The 24,233-nt window shown below is 44.0% G+C and overlaps 1 protein-coding gene across 1 annotated transcript in view; it reads right to left on the bottom strand.

The window, feature by feature from the left end:
• SV2A (synaptic vesicle glycoprotein 2A) overlaps nt 1–24,233 on the bottom strand; it is a 237,608-nt gene that overhangs the window by 60,627 nt on the left and 152,748 nt on the right. The window contains exons 4-8 of the mRNA XM_077464254.1: nt 21,231–21,382; nt 16,868–17,001; nt 12,871–12,960; nt 4,412–4,522; nt 12–100 (exon numbers count right to left, since the gene is read on the bottom strand). Coding sequence (XP_077320380.1) covers nt 12–100; nt 4,412–4,522; nt 12,871–12,960; nt 16,868–17,001; nt 21,231–21,382 — 576 coding nt within the window. The remainder of the gene's footprint in view (nt 1–11; nt 101–4,411; nt 4,523–12,870; nt 12,961–16,867; nt 17,002–21,230; nt 21,383–24,233) is intronic.

The following is a 24,233-nucleotide window of genomic DNA, read 5'->3' as shown; positions in this document are numbered from 1 at the left end:
GCAGCTCCTACCTGAAGGACATGGTGAACCACACAGCCATCATCATGAGGGTGATTCGGCGATACTCTGGTGCAAAGCACTGGAGGAAATTAGCCCAGACCTATTGGTATGGAAATGGGAGAGCAGTTAGAAAATTGTATTTAAGCATTAATGTATAAAACATGAAGAGGACTGCTTTAAATAATACATGAACATTAAAGTGGACCTGAACTCAAAAAATAGGGTTCTTGTATTCACCATAAAATCTATTTCTTGGAATGGAAACTGTGGGGCACAGGAAGTCTTTAATATTCTGGTTATACTTCTGCCTACAGGAGGATTGGACAATGGGAAATAAAAACCTGTGGGCCAGCCCAGCATGCCTGAGTTTTGGAGCAAGCGGTACCTAGATCGTAATTAAAAACACAGAGCGAAAGGACCTGCGTCCCTCAATGAACTCCAAGCGAAGGATTTTAGGGTGAGTTTTTCCGTTTTCTTTCTTATCCATTGGGAACACAAAACCTCCACCTAATCCAAAACATCCACCTGGTAGAACGTGTGAACAGAAGATCAGGTGGCAGCCTTGCGAGTCTTGGAAATGGTTGCTTGATGTGGAAAATCCCAAGAAGCACTCACAGATCTAGCAGAACCATTACAGCTGAGTGGAACCCGATCCTTCAACCTATGTACTTGGGCAATGGTCTGCCTAAGTCACCTAGAGATGGTGGAATGGGAAGTCGGTGCACCCTTTCAAGTTCCATCCAGGGTGACAAGAAGGAAATCAAGTCTTCCCGAAAGAAACATTGGCTGAGAGGTAAACTTGCACAACCCAAACCACTAGCAAATGATGAAGGGAAATTTCCTTTGTGTGAACTGGAGCTAGATAGATGGATGGACAAACTATTTTTTCACTAAGTTGAAAGGCAGAAGCTACCTTAGGCAAGAATAAAGTCCTGGACCTCAACACCATCTTGTACCTATGCAAATTCAGAAAGTTTTCCTTGCAGGAGAAATGTCTATAATGGGTTCTTAAATAATTTTCTGAAGCATAGAGAGAACCAGAATCTGATTGCACAGGGAAAAGGAAGTGGGAGCTACATGGGTGACCATCTATACAAAGGTGTTCATCAAAAAGTGAGACGTCAATGGTCTATGGCACAGCATAAAAAGGGCAGAAACCTGACTGGTGATAGTTCTGAAAGCCAGACCAAGTTGCATGGAGGAGAGGCTTCACCCCAGGAAGAAATTTCTTGGGTGGAAGCCCGACTGACTCACTCACTAGATGAGTCTTTGGAGACAGGGCAAGCACTGTGGCAATGCCAGGGGTTCTGGACCTGAAAAGTGCTCCACAGCTAACAGCAGAATTTATGTAGAAACCCAGCATCTGAAGCTTACTTTCAAGCTATCCCCATGGGTCCTTACATGGTACTCCAGAAGCCAGACTGAGGATGACTGTGCTGGATAGCAGCAACCACAGAGACAAAGCTTAAGAAGTGTTTTAAAGAAAAGTCTTCAGTGATGAAAAAAAACGTAGAAAAAAGTGCCAGCAATAAAATAGGTTAGTCTTTAACATAGCCAAGCTGAAAAAAGGTGTCCATCTTCTTAAGACACTAGCAAAAAACGAGGCATTCTGGTAATAGGAGGAGTTGTTCTGGGCTTGCCTACAGTTTCTTATTTGCCAATGTTCATTCCTCTAGTATGTGGTAGTATAACCATAACTTCTATATATGGTTAAAGACGTCCTGTGTCCCTCAATGGATGAAAAGAAAGTGAAGAAGGGAACATCCTATATCCTAGCAACATGCAACTCCAACTTGGATAAACGTGAATAGAATGTAATTACAACCCATTCTTCCCATTCTGTTATACAAAAAACGTTCAATATTATGTAGCGACGGCTCCTAAAGAGCACACGCTATGCGTTTGTCAAAATTAAACTTTGCCTAAACTACAGTTTGCTTTGGGTTTATTTGTCTAAATTTGACTTCTGTATCAGTCTGACTGGACTGTGAGATGTTCAGCCTAGCCACAGGGGGCACTGTCTCTAGTGGCAGGCGTGGAACTATGGTCTGGTCAGGCGCTTAAGTTACTCTTTTTTTCGGAGCCAGATCAGTGGGAGTGGCCCTCTCGCAGTGCTCTCTGGGAGAGGGTATTTAAGATGCGTACTTCATGTAGTTCAGGGTTCCGGTCCAGTATGATGTGCTGATTACATGGTCCTGGTCCTCCTGACCAGCCCCTAGGAAGGCTATGGCCTGGGGTGCGGATCCACCAAACTTTAATGCCTCGGGGCTGGCTAGCCCAAGGCAGGGAACCTAGAGGGGGATTCTGAGGTGGATGGGTGCTGTCTCCAGTTCGGGAGAGACCCAGTGTACTTCAAGCATTCCAGGAGAGGACTCTTTAGAAGAACACCACGTACGGGTTGGTTTTCTTAACAAGAGCCTGGAAGGGCTGAAGTTACCGAGAGAATCCGGTCTTGTGGATATCGCCAAGCAGGCTGAAAGATCCATATATCCTACAAGTGTTCTACAGCTTAGTTTCCCTACGTGTTCTGCAACAACGTCTGTGACAAAGACTTTGTTCCTGAGTAAGCACCTTGTTGGCTGCTAGGCCTTGTGAGAGAGGGATTGTCCAACATGAGTGGTCGTCCAGCTGCGAATGGCTATTCTCTGGATGCAGTCAAAGTAAGCAAGTTCTTTAAGTTTTTGAACTTTGACATTGAGAGTACCTGAATTCCTTTCCAACCCTCTCATCCCAAGTTGAAAGACTGTTCAATGGTTTAAGTTTTGAAAATGAAATCCATTCAACTGGATCTATTGTCAGTCTCAAGTTACTGGGTCATCTACCACGGGATATCCCCTAGACGTGTCACAAGGAGAACGGAAGGTAACAGTGGCGGACTTTACAAAAAGAACATGTTTTACATTTTTCCACCGGAACTCCGCCGGACAGAGAAAACCAATCGTTTGTATGCTAGTCTGACGGACAAAAACCGACGCTAGGGCAGCTATTGGCTACTGGCTATGAACTTCCTTATTCTAGTCCGGTCGTACGTCATCACGTTGGAATCCGTCAGACTTTGTTGTGATTGTGTGTGGCCAAGTCCGTTCATTCGGTAAGTCCGTCAGAACTCCGCCAAAAGTCAGTCGGAAAGACCGTCGGACCTAGTCCCTCGAAAAGTCCGGTCGTGTGTACGCGGCATTATATACAGAGACAAAAGCCAAAAGCAATGTTCCCAAAAGCACACATCCTTGGAAATGGCTGGAGAAGGAGTGGGTGCTGTAGTGACCAGCGGCTGGAGATTGAAATGACTCAAAGCAAGGGATATCTCACCAGCACACCAGGGAACTCCATAAAAGGGTCCAACATTTTAGTGAATGATCACATCACAGCAGAAGATAGCTATCTTCTCCTGTGATGTGATTGTTCAATAAAGCATTGGACACTTTTATGGAGCTCCCTGGTGTGCTGGTGACATACAGTATTTTTTTTGCCTGTATACAGAGAAAACACACAGCAGGGTAAATAAAATATCACATACCTGGTACAACCTTAGTTGAGAATATAAGCCCTTGTACACACGGTCGGAGATTCCGACAACCAAATCCGACCGTCGGATTTTGTCCGTTGGATTTTGTCCGACGGATCTTGTCTGAAACTGTTGCATACACACGGTCGGACAAAGTTGTCAGAAAATCCGATCTTTCAGAACGTGATGACGTAATTTTGTTACGACGGGACTACGTTCAAGCTAGTAGCCAATAGCTTTGATGTAGGAATTTGATCTGAGCATGCGTGGCACTTTGTCCGATTGGAATTCTCTACACGTGATCAGAGTATGTCCGATCGGAGCAGTTTGTCGGAAAATATTTCCAGCAAGTTGGAAAATTTGGTCCGACGGATATTCTGACGGACACAGTCCGATGCATAGCACACACAGTCGGAATATCCGACAAACCGCTCCGATCGGACACATTCCGACGGAATCTCCGACCGGGTGTACAAGGGCAAAGAGCTGAAAGCCCCATTTTTTTATGAATTACAATGATGGGCATATGTGATACAGACAAAGAAGAGTGAAAAATGGAAAGACATGAAACTTGGAAGCTGGCAGTAAACCAGGCCCTATGATTCTAAGGACCAATGTCGACAGCCTTGTTGTCTATTTCCTACTAAAAACATTGGCAACAAATGCTATTTCTGATGGCAGTGGCAGTAACATTCCATCTAGTGGCAGCCCTACCTGCCTACCTGTCAATGAACTCTCATTGATCTCAGAAGCATCTCAAACTGATCGCAAATGCAAGTTGTAGTTGACCATCGAGACAAACCCAAAGCCCTATATACAGCTCCAGATAACAAAATGGCAGCCCAGGTGACCTCTAAACCTTCAAACTAACTCGCTATTTTTGTTTCCAGTATAACATGGCTCTACCTGCTGTGACAAATTGAGGATTCGAATCAACCAGCGTTTGTACCACGTTCCTGAATCTGACTGGATCTCGATCAGCTCGTCCGCAGATTTCATGGTCTTGATTTGTGTAACCTGGAAATAAAATGTAACAGTTTTAAAATAACTCTGATAGGACACATTTGCATATAAAATATTACAACTCCTTCTGAGAATGTACTTTTTATAACATACCCATGGCTGTAGCATATACAACAATGTAAAAAGGTTTTTGAGTTAAAGCAGAATTCCACCTGCAAAATTGTTTTAAAAAGTCACCAGCTACAAATACTGCAGCCTCCTTTGCCAGTCGAAGCTTTGTATGGGGAAACGCGTCGGGTGGAGCTACAGATCTTGATGTCAATGCGCACCAGCTGGCTGGCACCATGAAGCCTCTTCTTTTCATTCCATAAATACATCTCGTGGAGGAATTTATTTTACTAGAAGGAGTATTTCAGCAGAGAAAAGCCGCTACAGGAGGAGGGAGCCTTGGGCCAAGTGATCCATCCTGTGGGTGCCTATCCGATCTCTATAATTTGAGATCCATCCCATCTGGTAAGCGGCGCTGTTTTTACTTACTTTGTTTGATGAACAAAAAAATAGTTTGTTCTTCTGAGAAGTTCGTCCTGATTGTTCACATTGGGTCAAGCACTTTTTGGACTATACACATTTTTATTAATTTCTCCTTTTTGTTTTTATTTTTGCATTTTTTTTAGCACATTGGTTTATTGTAGCGCATCCTGGCATTTGTATGTGCCTCCTCGTTTGATTTTTTTGGATTGCGCATCTTTATTAGATAAACACAAATACTGCAGTGGCTGACTCTTAAAATAAGGACACCTGTCCAGGGCGCCCACAATGTCCTCACCCGAAGCCAACCCGTCCCTGAGCTCCAGGTGGAGGCACCGGCATCTTAAATCGGACCTCCACCCTGAAGTGGAAGTTCCGCTCATCTGATCCCTCCCCCCCTCCGGTGCCACAATCGGCACCTTTCAGGGGGGAGGGGGGTGCGGATACCTGCATAATCCAGGTATCTGCAACCACCCGGGACAAGATCACCGCAGACCGCCGCAGATGCCTCGCCACCCACGTTGTGTTCTGGGAAACACACAGTTCCCAGTACACAGCGGGGACCAGTAGAGATGCGCAGCGCGATTCGCGCATGCGCAGTAGGGAACCGGGCAGTGAAGCCGCAATGCTTCACTTCCCGATTCCCTGACAGAGGATGGCGGCGGGGGCAGCAGAGAGACGAACGATCGCTCGTCATCTGCCGCCAACATCGCTGGACCCTGGGACAGGTAAGTGTCAATTTATTAAAAGTCAGCAGCTGCAATATTTGTAGCTACTGGCTTTTAAAACATTTTTTAAAAGGTGCAGCTCCTCTTTAAGTAAGGGAATCAGGAAGTGAAGTGAAGCCTTGCGTTCTGACTGGTTGACTGGTCCCTGCTGTCTTCTGGGACCTGTGTGTCTCCCAGAAGACAGCAGGGGGTGGGGGGCAGACATGGCATATATCACCACGGATTCTGCAGCTAGGGGGAGGAGCCAGATACGCGGAAGTTCCATTTTTGGGTGGAACTCCACTTTAAGATAAAGAAGTTCATTAGCTCACTCTTCAGAGGCTTTCCTTCTTATTCAATTTATCTCAGCAGCTGTTGCGCCACTGCCCTGTTAGAAGCGGTGCTTATAGACCAGTACAATTAAATATGGAAGGACAAGTACAGTGCCTTGAAAAAGTATTCATACCCCTTGAAATTTTCCAAATTTTGTCACGTTACAACAAAAAATGTGAATGTATTTTATTGGGATTTTATGTGATAGACCAACACAAAGTGGCACATAATTGTCACGTGGAAGAAAAACGATAAATGGTTTTCAATTTTTTTTTTTACAAATAAATATGTGAAAAGTTTGTATTCAGCCCCCCGTAGTCAATACTTTGTAGAACCCCCTTTCACTGCAATTACAGCTGAAAGTCTTTTTGGGGATGTCTCTACCAGCTTTGCACATCTAGAGAGGAACAATTTTGCCCATTCTTTGCAAAATAGCTCAAGCTCTGTCAGATTGGATGGAGAACGTCTGTGAACAGCAATTTTCAAGTCTTGCCACAGATTCTCAATTGGATTTAGTTCTGGACTTTGACTGGGCCATTTTAACACGTGAATATGCTTTGATCTCATCCATTCCATTGTAGCTCTGACTGTATGTTTAGGGTTGTTGTCCTGCTGGAAGGTGAACCTTCACCCCAGTTTCAAGTCTTTTGACGACTCTTACATAGTTACATAGTAGGTGAGGCTGAGCAAAGATACAAGTCCATCAAGTCCAACCTATATGTGTTATTATATGTTAGTATTACATTGTATATCCCTGTATGTTGCGGTCGTTCAGGTGCTTATCTAATAGTTTCTTGAAATTATTAATGCCCCCCGCTGAGACCACCACCTGTGGAAGGGAATTCCACATCCTTGCCTCTCTTACAGTAAAGAACCCTCTACGTATTGCATGCCCTTGCTGAGCCTATCATCTACTAGGACCCCCAGGTCCTTTTCCATCCTAGATTCCCCCACAATGTATAGATTGCATTCATATTTTTGCCACCCAAATGCATTATTTTAAATTTGTCTACATTGAACCTCAGTTTTCCACATCCTGCGGAGAAGTTATTGCCCTGCTTAGCTTAGTATTGTCTGCAAAAACAAGGGTGAACAGCGGCGCTAGATATGGTGATAACATAAAATTATATAACAACTGGAATATAGGTATACATAAAATGTGTGTGAATAAGCACACATGATATTAAAACATTTGTTTAAAACATAATGTCCATAAATGATCCGAGATCTTGTATGATTAGCACCTGGAGGCAGCTGGTCTGATGAAGAAGCTGTAGCTTCGAAATGCATTACCATTCCTTGCCACTGTGAATAATCACACTTCCTGTTCCTGTGAAGTCACGACCAGCTGCTTCTTGTTTCCTGCCTCCTGGTTCCCAGCATTTTCTGGATCCCTGTAAGATCACACCAGTGCCCCAGGCTGCAAAGGGAAGACATTTATGAGACTCCAGGACTGGCGATTTTCACTGCATACTGAACTCATCTAATTTAACCTGTGAGTTACTACTTGTTTTTATTAAATATATGATTTATACTGCACTCAGTCTGGCGCCCCTCTGTTCCCATTTCTAGTATTGTCTGCAAATACTGAGATTGAACTGTTTACCCCATCCTCCAGGTCGTTTATGAACAAATTAAATAGGATTGGTCCCAGCACAGAACCCTGGAGTACCCCACTACCCACCCTGGACCATTCCAAGTATTCCCCATTTATCACCACCCTCTGAACTTGCCCTTGTAGCCAGTTTTCAATCCATGTACTCACCCTATTGTCCTTGCCAACTGACCTTATTTTGTACAGTAAACGTTTATGGGGAACTGTGTCAAATACTTTTGCAAAAATACACCACGTCTACGGGCCTTCCTTTATCTAGTGGGTAACTCACCTCCTCATAGAAGGTTAGTAGATTGGTTTGGCAAGAACAATTCTTCATGAATCCATGCTGATTACTGCTAATGATACCATTCTCATTACTAAAATCTTGTATATAGTCCCTTATCATCCCCTCCAAGAGTTTACATACTATTGATGTTAGGCTAACTGGTCTGTAAATTCCCAAGGATGTATTTTGGGCCCTTTTTAAATATTGGTGCTACATTGGCTTTTCTCCAATCAGCTGGTACCAATTTGAGTTAGTAGACTGTCAGTAAAAATTAGGAACAATGGTCTGGCAATTACTTGACTGAGTTCCCTAAGTACCCTCGGGTGCAAGCCATCTGGTCCCGGTGATTTATTAAAGAGGAAGTAAACCCTTCCAAACAACTTGGACCTACAGGTAAGCCTAGATTAAGGCTTACCTGTAGGTCCAAGCAATATCTCCTAAACCTATATGGTTTAGGAGATATTTGCCCGAAAATGGGCACCGCTGTCTACGGCGCATGCGCCGTAGACAGCGGCGCGCAGGCGCACTAAATGCGGCAAATCCATGAATGAATTTGCCTAATTTGTCGACTCCCGTGCGCATGCGCGGGAGTGACGTCATCGCGGCTTCGCCGAGTGGCAGCGGCGGAGCTGCGAGACGCGACTCCCGTGCGCATGCGCGGGAGTGACGTCATCGCGGCTTCGCCGCTGTGATTCGTCGGAGCTGCGAGACGCCACCAGCAACATGGATGCGGCGGACTACAGGGATCAGCGGTGACTTCGCTGGCTCCTGTGTCAGGTAAGTGACACATAATGAGCTACTATGCGATGCATAGTAGTCCATTATGCTTTACCTTTGCAGGAAAAAAAAGAGGAAGTAAACCCATCAGGGTTTACTTCCTCTTTAATGTTAAGTTTCCCAAGTCTAATTTTAATTCTGTCCTCTGTTAACCATGGAGGTGCTTCCTGTGATGTGCCATGAGGATAAACACTGCAGTTTTGATTACTGAAGCCCTCCGATTCCCTTGTGAAGACTGAGGAGAAGAATAAATTCAATACCTTTGCCATCTCCCCATCCTTTGTAACCAGATGTCCTTCCTCAATCTTTATGGGGCCAATATGGTCTGTCCTGTCCTCCTTTTTTAATGTTTACATACTTAAAGAATTTCTTGGGATTTTTTTTTTTTGCTCTCCTCCATTATGTGTCTTTCATGTTCTATCCTAGGCATCCTTTTTGCCCCCTTACATTTCTTGTTGCATTCTTTATAAAGTCTGAATGCTGATAATGATCCCTCAACCTTGTATTTTTTGAAGGCCTTCTCCTTTGCTTTTATATGCATTTTTACATTGGAGTTAAGCCATCCAGGACTTTTGTTCGCTCTTTTAAATGTATTAACCAATGGGATGCATTGGCTAATGCCCTTATTTAACATGCTCTTAAAGCACACCCATCTCTCCTCCGTGTTCTTTGTTCCTAAGATTTTATCCCAATTTATGCCTTGTAGTAACAGGTTTTCTTCTAAGATTGGGCTTTATTTGGCTTCATCCATCTTCCCATCAACTCTGACCAGCTTCCCCATCCCCGCTGAAGAAAAGCATCTCCACAACATGATGCTGCCACCACCATGTTTCACGGTGGGGATGGTGTGTTCAGGGTGATGTGTAGTGTTAGTTTCAAATTTGGTCTCTTCTGACCAGAGCACCTTCTTCCACATGTTTGCTGTGTCCCCCACATGGCTTCTCACAGACTGCAAACTTCTTATGGCTTACTTTCAACAATGGTTTTCTTCTTGTCACTCTTCCATAAAGGCCAGATTTGTGGAGTGCACGACTAATAGTTGTCCTGTGGACAGATTTTCCCACCTGAGCTGTGGATCTCTGCAGCTCCTCTAGAGGTAACATGGGCCTCTTGGCTGCATCTCTGATTAATGCTCTCTATGCCCGGCCGGTCAGTTTAGGTGGACGGCTATGTCTTGGTAGGTTTGCAGTTGTGCCATACTCTTTCCATTTTCAGATGATGGATTGAACAGAGCTCCATGAGATGTTGAAAGCTTAGGATAATTTTTTATAACCTAACCCTGCTTCAAACTTCTCCACAACTTTATCCCTGACCTGTCTGGTGTGTTCCTTGACCTTCATGATGCGGTTTGTTCGCTAAGGTTCTCTAACAAACCTGAGGTCTTCACAGCTGTATTTATACTGAGATTAAATTACACACAAGTGGACTCTATTTACTAATTAGTTGACTTCTGAAGACTGAATTGGTTCAGGGGTAACGGAACAAAGAGGGCTGAATACAAATGCACACCACACTTTTCATATATTTTTTGTAAAAAATTTGGAAAACCATTTATAATTTTCCTTCCACTTCACAATTAGGTGCCACTTTGTGTTGGTCTATCACATAAAATTCCAATAAAATAAATTTTTGATTGTAACATGACAAAATGTGAAAAATGTCAAGGGGTATGAATACTTTTTCAAGGCACTGTATGTGCATAGGTGTACCAGTTATGCCTGGGCACACCCTAATCACCCTGTGTATCAGGGCCGTTGATAAGGCAGCACAGCTGGGCCTTATCAGTTCAAAAGGGGGTCCCAGGCACTCGTGTACTGCCTTATTGCAAACATCAGTCCTCTTGTTACACCCTCTGCAGCTTCTCCTCCAGTGGCTTCTCCTACTCTCTCTCCCACCAGCTTCAATGCAGGGGTATCAACTCTAGCATCTGTGCCTCCATTCCCCTGCTGTCTGGGCCCCCCATATGCCCCTTTCCCTTGCAGCGCTACCAGATTTTCTTCTCTCCTCTCCCACCAGCGGCTGTTGTGGGCACAGAGGGGGATGTTTCAGGATGGAGAGATGAATAAGTAATTTACCGTCTCCTTCTTTTTTTCTGAATGAACAAAATGAGTGACCGGTAACCAGCCGCTCCTGTGTCCATTCAATGCCGAAGCGTAGCAAACTGGGCTTACTATGCTTCAGTATGTGAATGAAAAGGAAGCCTGCGAACTCTTTCTAATCATTCATCTGTGCAGCTGACACTGCAGAGAAAGGGACTGATATATATATGTCCTCAGTCCCTTTCTCTGTCTTAAATATGAGACAACGGGGTGTGTTGACCCCTGATATTTCACAACTACCCCCCAACAGGGCAGTTTAAAAACTCTAATAAATAAATAAAAACATTCTGAAAAAAATTGCAAAAATACAATTTATAAAAAAATAAATAAACATCTATTAATTAAATTCTAAAAAGTAATTTAAAAAATGAAGGTCTTGTAACTTGTTCACATGTGCTTTGCTCTCTATAATATCTGCCATGACTGCAAAGCATAGCATTGAGCCCGTGGCATGTATGAACTCCTAGCCACTGCCTCTGTAGCTCTGTGTTTGAGTTTTGGGGTACTGAAATAGGCTGCACACACCTATGGGCATATGGAAGCCACACTGAAAATAAATTTTACCCAATTTTTACAATATTGATTGGTAAATCCTGACTGTCTTGCACTGCATTCTCCTTTTAAAGGTCTGTTCATCCGAACAGGGACATTTTCCATAACGATGGAGCTTCATGATGGGCTGGGTCGGCCCCTGGCTATGTGTATATGCAGGGCTCAAGTCCAGAGGGAACGCATGGGAACGGAGTTCCTGTACTTTTTCCATAGCAGGAACTCAGTTCCCTTTAGCAGGACTGGCCTTTGAACAGGGACGGGCTGAGCTGGGAGGGCAATCTGCTGCGCTGCATTCTGGGAGTTGTAGTCCGGACCACGCTCAAGTTCCTGGTGGCGGTGGGTGGAGAATGGAGAGAAGTGAACAACGCAGGAGGAAACTAAAACTCCTGAGTCCCAAACACTGGCTGTGAGTGTTCTGGTGTAATGGCAAACGTCGTAGAATCGGGATGCCTGGTGTGTGATGTCACAGGTGTGCCCCATTCCACTCTCCTTCCCAATTCCTCCTCCTTCACCCCGCTGCCGCACACATCTCCACTACTACCAATACCACCTAGCCTCCGCTCTACGGGGCCACCGCTGCCACCTCATGGTCAACGAAGGAACGGCACCACACCGCTGTCAGCTCATCACCTCGCTGACAGGTCAGTTGAGATCTCACCAGCCCCCACTCGTCCAGGAACTGGAAATTACTGGGGGGGGGTGAAGGGGGGCAGAGGACGTTACTGGGGGGGTGAAGGGGGCAAAGGACATAACTGGGAGGGGGAGTGAAGGGAGGCAGAGGATGTTACTGGGGGGGTGAAGGGGACAGAGGACATTACGGGGGGACGGAGTGAAGGATACAGAGAGCACTAGGGGGCAGATTGAAGGGGGCAGAGTTCCCGGCATTGCCCTTTACATCAGAGTCTGCAGGATTCCCCCTTACACTGCAAGGGGGAACTCTGCTGACCCTGATGTAAAGGCGATATACACATATTTTGTATTTTTGAGGAGGGGGGTGGGGGATCTTGGGTGAGTTCCCTTACTTTTTTCCCCAGGACTTGACCCCTGTGTATATGTCTTGGATACTCCAAGAATGAATTCTCCCTGCCATAATTCCTGTTTCTATTCCTGGCCATCTTGGGTGTTGCTGGACTATCACTTTTGGGTGGGATGACCCTTTAAATAATCTGCTTAACTCAATTTTGTGTCGACAGCTAAAGGGTTATCCGAGAATGACTCTGCAGTTACATGAGCTATGAAAATGCTTAATTCTAATGAAATCAGCCTTGGGACTTTGTTCTCCTATCAGCCAGACCGTCTCTATATTTAACATAATCCATCTGTAATCTCTTTCTCTAGCCCGAAGACCAGGAGAAACGTTGCACTTCCACCTTGTTTCCTCGTCATTTGAGCAGCTGCCAGAATGCTAATTACTGTGCTCACAAGCCATGTGAACGTCTGACAAGCCCGATTACCCATTCATGATATGCTAACATGTTGTGCCAGTGAATTGTGATAGGGTGGCGAACAATACAAATACTTACAGAGAAGACCCTTTCTGGGTGACCTTTGGCCCTCATGTTGGTGTCGTGGACTTGTTTAAGAACCATCCAGGCCTCGTCATGCTTTCCATTCTGGAAGAAGATAGGGTGGATTTTTGAGCTAGTGCAGTATGGGTAAGCAGATGAAAGCCAGGTCAAAGTGAATGAATGAACCCATGCCAACAACATTCCTAAATATGTCCTCCAAAAAAAAAACGTTACAATGCCATCCTAACACATGAAAAGGAATTTTGGTGGCCATTTATGCCCCGTACACACGATCAGACTGCCCAACAACAAAACCATGGAATTTTGTTCGAAGGATGTTGGCTCCAACTTGTCTTGCATACACACAGTCACACAAATGTTGGCCAACAACATACCTGACATCTCCAATACGAACCCTAGGGATACCTATGAGAGTATTAGTGGTCTTGGTAGAGTATTAGTGGTCTCTGTATAGAATAGATGTTTTTTTATGTAGTTTTTTTTGTTGTACATTTATTGGAGACATCTTTTGTCCGTGTATCTCTTTTTATCACTTTGTACTTCATAAATAAATACAAAATTCATGTTTTATTTGTACTTTTGGTGGTGTTGGTGGTCAATTAAAGTCCCTTTTTGAATTAGTTTTACAAGACCGACCGCTTCTGGCTCATACTTCATTCCGAGCATGCGTGGACTTTTGTGTGTTTACACATGATCGGAAAGTCCGAGAACAAAACATTGTAGGTGGAAAATTTGAGAACCTGCTAGCCAACATTTGTTGGCGGAAAATCCAACAGCAAATGTTCGATGGAGCATACACACGGTCGGACTTTCCGCCAACAAGGTCACATCCAACATTTGCTGGCGGAAAATCCGATCGTGTGTACGGGGCATTAGAATGAGTGAAAGTGAGTTTTCATTTTCCCAAATATTTGTGGAAATTGTTTGATTTAGGCAAAATGTCACCATTTCAGCAAAGTTCATTGGCGTCCTTGTGGAGGGAAAAATGAAAGCAGATCTCTCTCCAATAATAAACTTCCAACCTAAATTGAAATTATACAATAAAACCCATAAATATTGTTATTGTTACTTGCTTCTTTTGTATCTTTTTTTCAGCAATCCTATTGCTCCATCCACCCCACAGTTGAAACTCATTTTATAAAATAAATGTCATTGGTGGCCAGCTTCAAATTCATTGTGTCCAGGGCCGACCCACCAATGATATCAGAGCCAGATCTCAAAAATGGGCTTCATGAGATCTGGTTCCATATTTTTTATGTTTAATCATTGTCATGGATTTAGCATCATCATGCCACACAAGGTTCTCGTTGTTGTCATGATCTTGCAGTTTATACTCAAGAGCCCCCTCAAAGGCACTGGTGACATAGCCCTGGCAAGGGCCAGCTGGGAGGCAATGGCTTTGTCACCAATGCATATGACTATGAAGTGCTTACTGTTCAGCGTGCAGAGCTGCATGCTCGTTTTTTTTGGTTTGGTTGGGAAAGGTCTGCTTTGGCCCTTGTACACACGGTCAGAGATTCCGACGGAATGTGTCCTATCGGACCGTTTTGTCGGATAATCCGACTATGTGTGGTCTCCATCGGACTGTTTCCGTCGGAATATCCGACGGACCAAGTTTTCCAACTTGTCCGTAAAATTTTCCGACAAAATGCTCCGATCGGACATACTCCGATCATGTGTAGCCTACTCCGACGGACAAAGTGCCACACATGCTCAGATCAAATTCCTAGACCAAAGCTATTGGCTACTAGCCTGAACGTAGTCCCGTCCTAACGAAATAACGTCATCACGTTATGTACAATCGGATTTTCCGACAACTTTGTCCGACCGTGTGTATGCAACAGTTTCGGACAAAATCCGTCGGACAAAATCCGTCGGACAAAATCCAACGGATTTGGTTGTCAGAATGTCCGACCATGTGTAGAAGGGCTTAAGGTTGTTTTTTGGAGATTTGTAAGGAGCAATGGCTCCTGAAGATTACAGAAGCTACCTAACCGATATTTAATAACAATCTAATCTGAAAGTCATTACCAGTCATTACCCAATATACTGTGTGCTCGTCCCTAAATTTAGCATATACAAACAATAATAGTAGTAGCCAAGGGCTTTTTGAGGAACATATAGATATAGGGAAAACACTGTGTATATAAAAACCATGAATTTTATTATAACATTCGATAAAAAACCAAACCACAAAACAAACAATAAAAATACAGAATTTAGTGTTAACGTAATTAGGTCTAATACAATCCACATGTAGACCTGACGCGTTTCAATAGATCTTCTTCAGGAGTACATGTGAATGATCAGCATGATGAAACCCATAATTAAGTCCTCAAAAAGTCCTTGGCTACTACTAATGTTGTTTGTACATTCTAATTGAAGTCACGAGTGGGGTTATAGTTAACACATTGTACGCATTCAGCAATTTAGGAAGCTTAACCACTTGCCGACCAGCCGCCGCAGTTTTACAGCTGGGCATGACTAAGTGAAACAACGTTACCTTATGTTGCTTCACCCTGTGGCCACTAGGGGCCCCCACTGCTCGCCTTCAGAGCCGATGCGAGTGCCGGCAGGCACGATGACCACCAGGCTCCCGCAAACGATCGTGATAGAGTGAGAACTGGGATCTGTGTGTGTAATCACACAGATCCCGGTTCTTTGAGGGGAGAAGAGACAGATGGTGTGTTCATACAAGGTATGAACAGCAATCTGTCCTCTCCTCTAGACAGTCCCATCCCCCTTCAGTTAGAACACAGAGAGGGAACACAGTTAGCCCCTTGATCGCCCCCTAGTGTTAATCTCTTCCCTGCCAGTGACATTTTGACAGTAATCAGTGCATTTTTATAGCACTGATTGCTGTATAAATGCCAATGGTCCCAAATATGTGTCAAATGTGTCCGCCATAAAGTCGCAGTCCCGATAAAAATCGTAGATCGCCGCCATTACTAGTAAAAAAAATTATAAAAATATTAAATATTAAATATAAAAATGCTATAAATCTATCCCCTATTTTGTAGATGCTTTTGTGCAAACCAATCAATATATGCTGATTGCGATTTTTTACCAAAAATATGTAGAAGAATACATATGGGCCTAGACTGAGTAAAAATTAGCTTTTTTTTTTAAAAAAAAAAGGAGATGTTTATTATAGCAAAAAGTACAAAATATTGTGCTTTTTTTTTAATTGTCACTCTTTTTTTGTTTATAGCACAAAAAATAAAAACCGCAGAGGTGATCAAATACCACCAAAAGAAAGCTCTATTTGTGGGGAAAAAAGGACGTCAATTTTGTTTGGGTGCAGCGTCGCTCGGCCGTGCAATTGTCAGTTAAATCGACGCAGTGCCAAATCGCAAAAAATGGGCTGGTCATTGAGCAGCCAAATCTTCCGGGGGCTGAATCGGTTAACAAGCACAAATCATTTGACATCTTAAGGAACTTTTAATTTGGCCTGGTTCCTCAAGGACTAAGAACCTACTAAAGCTGAAAGTAAATTGCAGAGCTCTGTGTGAGTTTACGTATCTCAACCTATTTTTGGGCTACAAAATCGCCTTTATTTCAAAGAGGATGATGTCTTCTACTCTGACATTACTAAGTTCATAAACTTCTTTGGTCAAAATGGAATCAATAGAGTTATCTTTGCTCCACTAGAGTTATTTGTACATACCGCCATTTGTTTCCCTGCCGATCCATTCAGCAAACCAAGCCAAGACAAAAAACCCTGTGTAGGCTCCACCCTTATGTGAGCGTACTGGGCAGGCCTGGGAACCGGCTGCTCAGGAACCCAGCACATTATGGGAGGAAGGGGAATGGGTCCTATGTTCCTTCATACTAAGTACTTGGAAATTCACAAGGTTCTAGTAGTGAATGCCCCTGGCAAGAGCAGGGGGAAGGTAAGTATCAGCATTGGGATGGTTAACTTATGACATGAACCTGTAAACTTACCCTGAATGGGCAAAATGCAAGTTCACTTTAAGTTTGACCTCCTTACCTCTAAGTAGAAGCGTGGACTTTCTGGCATGGTGGTTAGCGCTCCGATGGCGAAAACAGAGGGAAAAGCACAGACCAGCACGAACACTCTCCAACTATGGAACTGATAGGCTGATCCCATCTGGAAGCTCCACCCTTGAAGAAGAAAAAACAAAAATGTACCCGTTATGCTCATCAACCATAGCTTAGCTTAAAAAACATCCTTCAATAAACCTATCACTGGGTGCATTTTCTGGTTTGAGATGTAGATGAAGGCATTTTATAGTCCTTTGTTGCATTTATGACCAATCATAATTCAGAATGAACATATCTCTGGCACTCCAGGCAACCTTCAAAACTGATTAATCTTTTTTAATTTCAATACTATTACTCAATATCTGTCTTCATACCGAGTTGTCATACCATCTGAAAGCAGAAATCACATTAGTAGTAGAAATGCCTACTCTTTAAGCTGCCAGATGGGTAGGGGAAGTTCTTAGGTATTCTTACGGGAAGCAGGCATGTACTGGCCATCGGGACTACCAGCAGTTTCCCGGTGGGCCGATGGCTCAGTGGACCAGTTTCAGTGACAGCCAATGACATCGCTAGGGGGGGACTTTTGGGGCTATAGCCCTGAATCTAGGGCTCATATCTCAGAGTCAGACCAGGAGTCTCCAACCACAGGGTCCCAGCCCACTACCGAGCCATGGGCTCTCTGCAGCCATGCGGCAGGCAGCACGGGAGAGCCGGAGAGCGGGTAGGTAGCTCTCACTGCCTGCCCTCTCTCTGGTGACCCTGATGTAAGGAGGGGCTCTCGGGGGACCTTGATGTAAGGGGGAGGCTCTCTGGGGAACCTGATTTAAGGTAGATGCTCTATGGGGACCTGGATGTAAGGGGGGTCTATCTTGGGACCCTGATGTAAGGCTGAGGCTCTCTGGGGACTCTGATGTAAGAGGGGCTCTCTGGGGAACCTGAGGTAAGGGAGATGCTATCTGGGGACCCTGATGAAAGGCAGAGGCTCTCTGGGGACCCTGATGAAAAGTGGAGGCTCTCTGGGGACTCTGATGTAAGAGGGGCTCTCTGGGGACCCTGATGTAAGGGGAAGGCTATATGGGGACCCTGATGTAAGGGAGGCTCTCTGGGGACCATGATGTAAGTGGGGGGCTGTCTAGGGACACTGATGTAAGGGGGGCCTCTCTCTCTCTCTCTCTCTACTCTGATGTAAGGGAGAGGCTTTTTTTGCACAATTGCGTACAGTTTATATACTGTACTGTTTTTGTGCGTGTTTTCAAAATTAAAGTGGGCCTGTCTGAATGAAGTCCAGGGCCAAATTTTTGTCCCAGTCCAGCCCTGATGGGAGGTAAATAGGTCACAGAGGGTATAACTATTGTGGTGGCATTCATGAAAAGAACTGGCAATAGGGGGGCAATGGCACAAACGCTCTGCAGTCTCTGCCCCTTATGTGGCATCAAATCTACTATGAATGGAACTTGGCAATTAGAAAACAGATAGCAGGTATGTGTGCTTGTAAAGGGAATGCACACTGTTTTGAACATATTTTTATTTATTTGCTATGTTCATGATGAAACAAGTACAATTTTAAAGAATATTTTTTGGTTCTGTGCAAGTCAATTGTAAAATATCACATATACAGTGCCTTGAAAAAGCATTCATACCCCTTGAAATTTTCGATATTTTGTCATGTTACAACCAAAAACGCAAATGTATTTTTTTTGTGATAGACCAGTGATGGTGAACCTTGGCACCCCAGATGTTTTGGAACTACATTTCCCATGATGGTCATGCACTTTGCAGTGTAGCTGAGCATCATGGGAAATGTGATTTCAAAACATCTGGGGTGCCAAGGTTCATCATCACTGTGACATGACAAAATGTTGAAAATTTCAAGGGGTATGAATACTTTTTCACTGTGATAGACCAACACAAATTGGCACATAATTGTCAAGTGAAAGGGAAATAATAAATGGTTTTCAATTTTTTTTTTACACATAATTATTTGAAAAGTGTGGCGTGCATTTGTATTCAACCCCCTTTTCTCTGATAACCCAACTAAAATCTAGTGAAATCAATTGCCTTTCAAAGTCATCTAGTAAATAGAGTTCACCTGTGTGTAATTTAATCTCAGTATAAATACAGCTGTTCTGTGAAGCCCTCAGAGGTTTGTTAGAGAACCTTAATGAACAAACAGCATGATGAGGGCCAAGGAACACACCAGATCAGGGATAAGGTTTTGGAGAAGTTTAAAGTAGGGTTAGGTTAAAAAGAAAAAAAAATCAAGCTTTGAACATCGCATAGAGCACTGTTTAATCTATCTTCCAAAAATGGAAAGAGTATGGCACAACTGCAAACCTACCAAGACATGGCCGTCCACCTAAACTGACAGGCTGGGCAAGGAGAACATTAATCAGAGAAGAGCCAAGAGGCCCATGATAACTATGGAGGAGCTGCAGAGATCCACAGCTCAGGTTGGAGAATCTGTCCACAGGACAACTATTAGACGTGCTCTCCACAAATCTGTCCTTTATGGAAGAGTGATAAGAAGAAAGAAATTGTTGAAAGAAAGCCATAAGAAGTCCAATTTGCAGTCTGCGAGAAGCCATGTGAGGGAAACAGCAAACATGTGGAAGAAGGTGCTCTCTTCAGATGAGACCAAAATGTAACTTTTTTGGAGTAAAATCAAAATGCTATTTGTGGAGGAAAACTAACACGGCACATCACCCTGAACATACAATCCGCACTGTGAAACATGGTGATGGCAGCATCATGTTGTGGAGATGCTTTTCTTCAGCAGGGACAGGGAAGCTGGTCAGAGTTGATGGGCAGATGGATGGAGCCAAATACAGGGCAATCTTAGAAGGAAACCTGTTAGAGTCTGCAAAAGACTTGAGACTGGGGCGGAGGTTCACCTTCCAGCAGGACAATTACCCTAAATATACAGCCAGAGCTACAATGGAATGGTTTGGATCAAATCATATTCATGTGTTAAAATGGCCCAGTCAAAGTCCAGACCTAAATCCAATTGAGAATCTGTGGCAAGACTTGAAAATTGCTGTTCACAGACGTTCTCCATCCAATCTGACAGAACTTGAGATATTTTGCAAAGAAGAATGGGAAAAAATGTCCCTCTCTAGATGTGCAAAGCTGGTAGAGACATCCCCAAAAAGACTTGCAGCTGTAATTGCAGTGAAAGTTGGTTCTACAAAGTATTGACTCCGGGGGGGCTGAATACAAATGCATGTCACATATTATTCACATATTTATAAAAAACATTGGAAAACCATTAATCATTTCCCTTCCACTTCACAATTATCTGCCACTTTGTGTTGGTCCATCACATCAAATCCCAATAAAATCTATTTACGTTTTTTGGTTGTAACATAAAAAAAATTGTCAATGAGGTATGAATACTTTTTCAAGGCACTGTAAATATTTTGTATTTGCAATTTCCAGCCACTGGTTGGGGTCCTAGATGCTTCTTAATATGTATATTAGGCTACTCTTAAAGTGTTACTAAACCCACAACAGTAAAATCAGTGTGTATATGCAGTAAAGAATGCTTGTTATCCTCACCGTGGAACCTAAGGGGTTAATCCTTTGCATTGTGTAAAAAGTTTGATCCTGCCTATTCTGATCACCTCCTGCTTCCACTGACTCCAACATATTTCCTGATATTTACAGAGCCAAGAGACGGGCTGCACATGCTCAATTTTGCGTGTATTGCTAGAGAGTCATTTTTTTTCTTGGGAGGGTGCATGTGAGAACCACAGGGCCAATTAGCATTGTCCACCACACAGGGGCGGACTGACCATTTGGGCACTCGGGCACTGCCCGAGGGCCCCATGCCACTAAGGGGCCCCATCAGGTTTGCCAGCCTCAATAAAACCAAGGACAGTATGTAAAAATCTGTGTTTTTTTTTTTTAAATCCCAAGATTATAGCTGCCACGCCTCTCCAGTACCTTTGTGTGTATGTGTATTCTATGTGTGTATACTGTGTGTGAATATTGTGTGTCTGTGTGTGTATAGTGTATGTCTGTGTGTGTGTATACTGTGTGGCCCCATAATCTATTGCCTGGGGCCCCATAATCTCCTATTGCCCGGGGGCCCCATAATCTCCTATTGCCCGGGGGGGCCCCATGAGTTGTCAGTCCGCCCCTGCCACCACACAACAGATCTGACCACTAAGAAGTTTTTTGTTTTTTTTTTGCATAATGAACATGGTCAGTTTTTTGAAGATTGTGTTGTAAAAAAAAAAGCACTACAGCTCCACAAAGTATCAGTTCAAAATGAACTTGCTGTGAATTGACCATATTGTTTGGTTCACAGAACAAGGATCTCAAAGTAGACACCACCAATATTTCCTTACCATAGTGAGGGATGATGGCCCAAGCCATGGCTGAGGCATATATACCACCGATCATCCAAAACATACATAGCCAGCTCAGGTGCTCGCCTCTCTTCTCCTGGGCCAGGAACTCCGAGAAGTAAGAGAAGACAATGGGAATGGACCCTCCAATGCTAGGAGAAACAATTTTTAACATTATCAGCAACATTAAACCTTAGAAAAGAGTTACAAGTGTCTGTGAAGGTTCTAATTCATCCAGGTCATGGTATATCTAGTCGTTGTTGGTACATTCAACCAGACATGTTCTGTAATGTTAGAGACGTTCCATAGCGTCTCCAAGATGCTTCTTTGAGAAGATGTTTCGTAGCTTCTCCAAGTCACTTCTTCAATTTCAATGAGTTTCAGGAAAACATCCCAGTATCTTCAAGACACTCATTAGAACTAAAAGATGCTTCTTCGGTTCTAATTAATGTTAGGAAGATACTGGGATGTTTCCTGAAACTCTGATATTGAAGAAGTGACTTTGATAAGCTACGAAACATCTTCCGCGTTATAAAACATGCTTGGTTGAATGTGGCCAACTACTACTAGAGAGTTCCAAGTGTGTTTTGGTATTTTTAGCCATTTGCCTGGAATTCAGCTTTACTTTGATGTTTAGAGTTAAGTTAAGTTACTTAGTGTTAGGTTTTTTTAGTTATGAACTCCAGATTCATAAAATCTTGGATACTTTAAAAAAAAAATTCTGGAGCACAGCCCGTATATGCTCCTTTCTTGCCCAGGCAAGAATGTAGGGTTGGCACCTCATCCCTTTAAACCCAAACACATATTGATTACACAGGTTCTGAGGCCAACTGAATGCAAACAAGGCACCAAGTGAGTTTAATGACCACCTTAATCAGCCACACAACCTGTGTAATTAATATGTGTTCGGGTTTTAAAGGGATGAGGTGGCAACCCTACAAGAATGATGTCCTTGATTGCCCAAAGACACCTGAGATACTAAAGCCATGCACTCCAGAAAGCTTTCAGACAATCCAAGAAATGCTGCCTATTAACTGCTGTGGTCAGAAAAACCCAGAAGAGATATCTTCCACATTATAAAACATGCTTGGTTGAATGTGGCCAACTACTACTAGAAAGTTCCAAGTGCGTTTTGGTATTTTTAGCCATTTGCCTAGAATTCAGCTTTACTTTGACGTTTAGAGTTAAGTTAAGTTACCGTATATACTCGAGTATAGGCCGACCCGAATATAAGCCGAGGCCCCCAATTTACCCCCAAAAAAACTGGCAAACTTATTGACTCGTGTATAAGCCGAGGGTGAGACATGCCTGTCCATCCCTGTGTGTGTGTCCGTCCATCCCTGTGTGTCCGTCCATCCCTGTGTGTCCGTCCATCCCTGTGTGTCCGTCCATCCATCCCTGTGTGTGTGTGTGTCCATCCATCCATCCATCCCTGTGTGTGTGTGTCTCCATCCATCCCTGTGTGTGTGTGTCTCCATCCATCCATCCCTGTGTGTGTGTGTCTCCATCCATCCGTCCATCCCTGTGTGTGTGTGTATCCATCCATCCCTGTGTGTGTGTGTGTCTCCATCCATCCATCCGTGTGTGTGTGTGTGTGTGTGTGTGTGTGTGTGTCCAGCCTACCTGTGTCCCGAGCCTTTGTCCCGAGCCTCCGTCCCGTGCCTTGCCTCCTTGCCTCCGTCCCGTGCCGTGCCTTGCCTCCATCCCGTGTCGTGCCTTGCCTTGCCTTGCCTCCGTCCCGTCCCGTCCCGTGCCGTGCCTTGCCTTGCCTCCGTCCCGTGCCCTCTTCGTCGGCGCCTCGGCGGCCATTGTAAAATTCAAAAGCCGCGCCTCCGCCTTCGCCTGTGATAGGCGGAACACTGAATTTCCCAGCAGCCTGTGTTCCGCCTATCACGGACATCGTATCATCCTCGTCCGTAGTACGAGGATGATACGATGTCCGTGATAGGCGGAACACAGGCTGCTGGGAAATTCAGTGTTCCGCCTATCACAGGCGAAGGCGGAGCCGGAGGCGCGGCTTTTGAATTATAGAATGGCCGCTGTCTGTCTGCTCGACACGCTGATCGAGCGGGCAGACAGCGATGACTCGAGTATAAGCCGAGGGGGGCACTTTCAGCCTCAAAAAAGAGGCTGAAAATCTCGGCTTATACTCGAGTATATACGGTACTTAGTGTTAGGTTTTTTTAGTTATGAACTCCAAAGTCATAAAATCTTGGATACTTTTAAAAAAATACTTTTTTTGTGGAGCACAGCCCGTGTATCCTCCTTTCTTGCCCAGGCAAGAATGTAGGGTTGCCACCTCATCCCTTTAAACCCAAACACATATTGAGTACACGGGTTCTGAGGCCAACTGAATGCAAATAAGGCACCAAGTGAGTTTAATTACCACCTTAATCAGCCACAGAACCTGTGTAATTAATATGTGTTCGGGGTTTAAAGGGACGAGGTGGCAACCCTACAAGACTGATGTCCTTGATTGCCCAAAGACACCTGAGATACTAAAGCCATGCATTCCAGAAAGCTTTGAGACCATCCAACAAATGCTGCCTATTAACTGCTGTGGTCAGAAAAACCCAGAAGAGATATCTTCCACATTATAAAACATGCTTAGTTGAATGTGGCCAACTACTACTAGAGAGTTCCAAGTGCGTTTTGGTATTTTTAGCCATTTGCCTAGAATTCAGCTTTACTTTGATGTTTCGAGTTAGACTAAGTTAGTTAATGTTAGTCGTTTAGTTATGAACTTCAGTGTCGTTTGCCTGAAATTTAACTTTAAGTGATTGCCTAAGGATAATAAAAAAAAAAAAAAAAAAAACATGTCATAGTTACCTGCTTTCGGCAATGTTTGCACAGAGCAGCCATTATCCTCCTCTTATCGGGTCCCCTGCCAGCACTCCTGGTCCCTCTCCCCCACTGAATGCCACTTGTGTATGCTCACTCCCGAGTTGGCTCTGTGTGTCCATAAGACACACAGAGCGTAGCTCAGCCCGCCCCCTGCTCCCT

This window comes from Lithobates pipiens, unplaced genomic scaffold, assembly GCF_037356315.1.
Source record: "Lithobates pipiens isolate NorthernLeopardFrog02 unplaced genomic scaffold, aLitPip1_a1.2 Scaffold_30, whole genome shotgun sequence".
Classification (NCBI taxonomy): Eukaryota; Metazoa; Chordata; class Amphibia; order Anura; family Ranidae; genus Lithobates; species Lithobates pipiens.
Note: the sequence above shows the minus strand (reverse complement) of the source record. Positions and strands in the feature narration are given on the sequence as shown.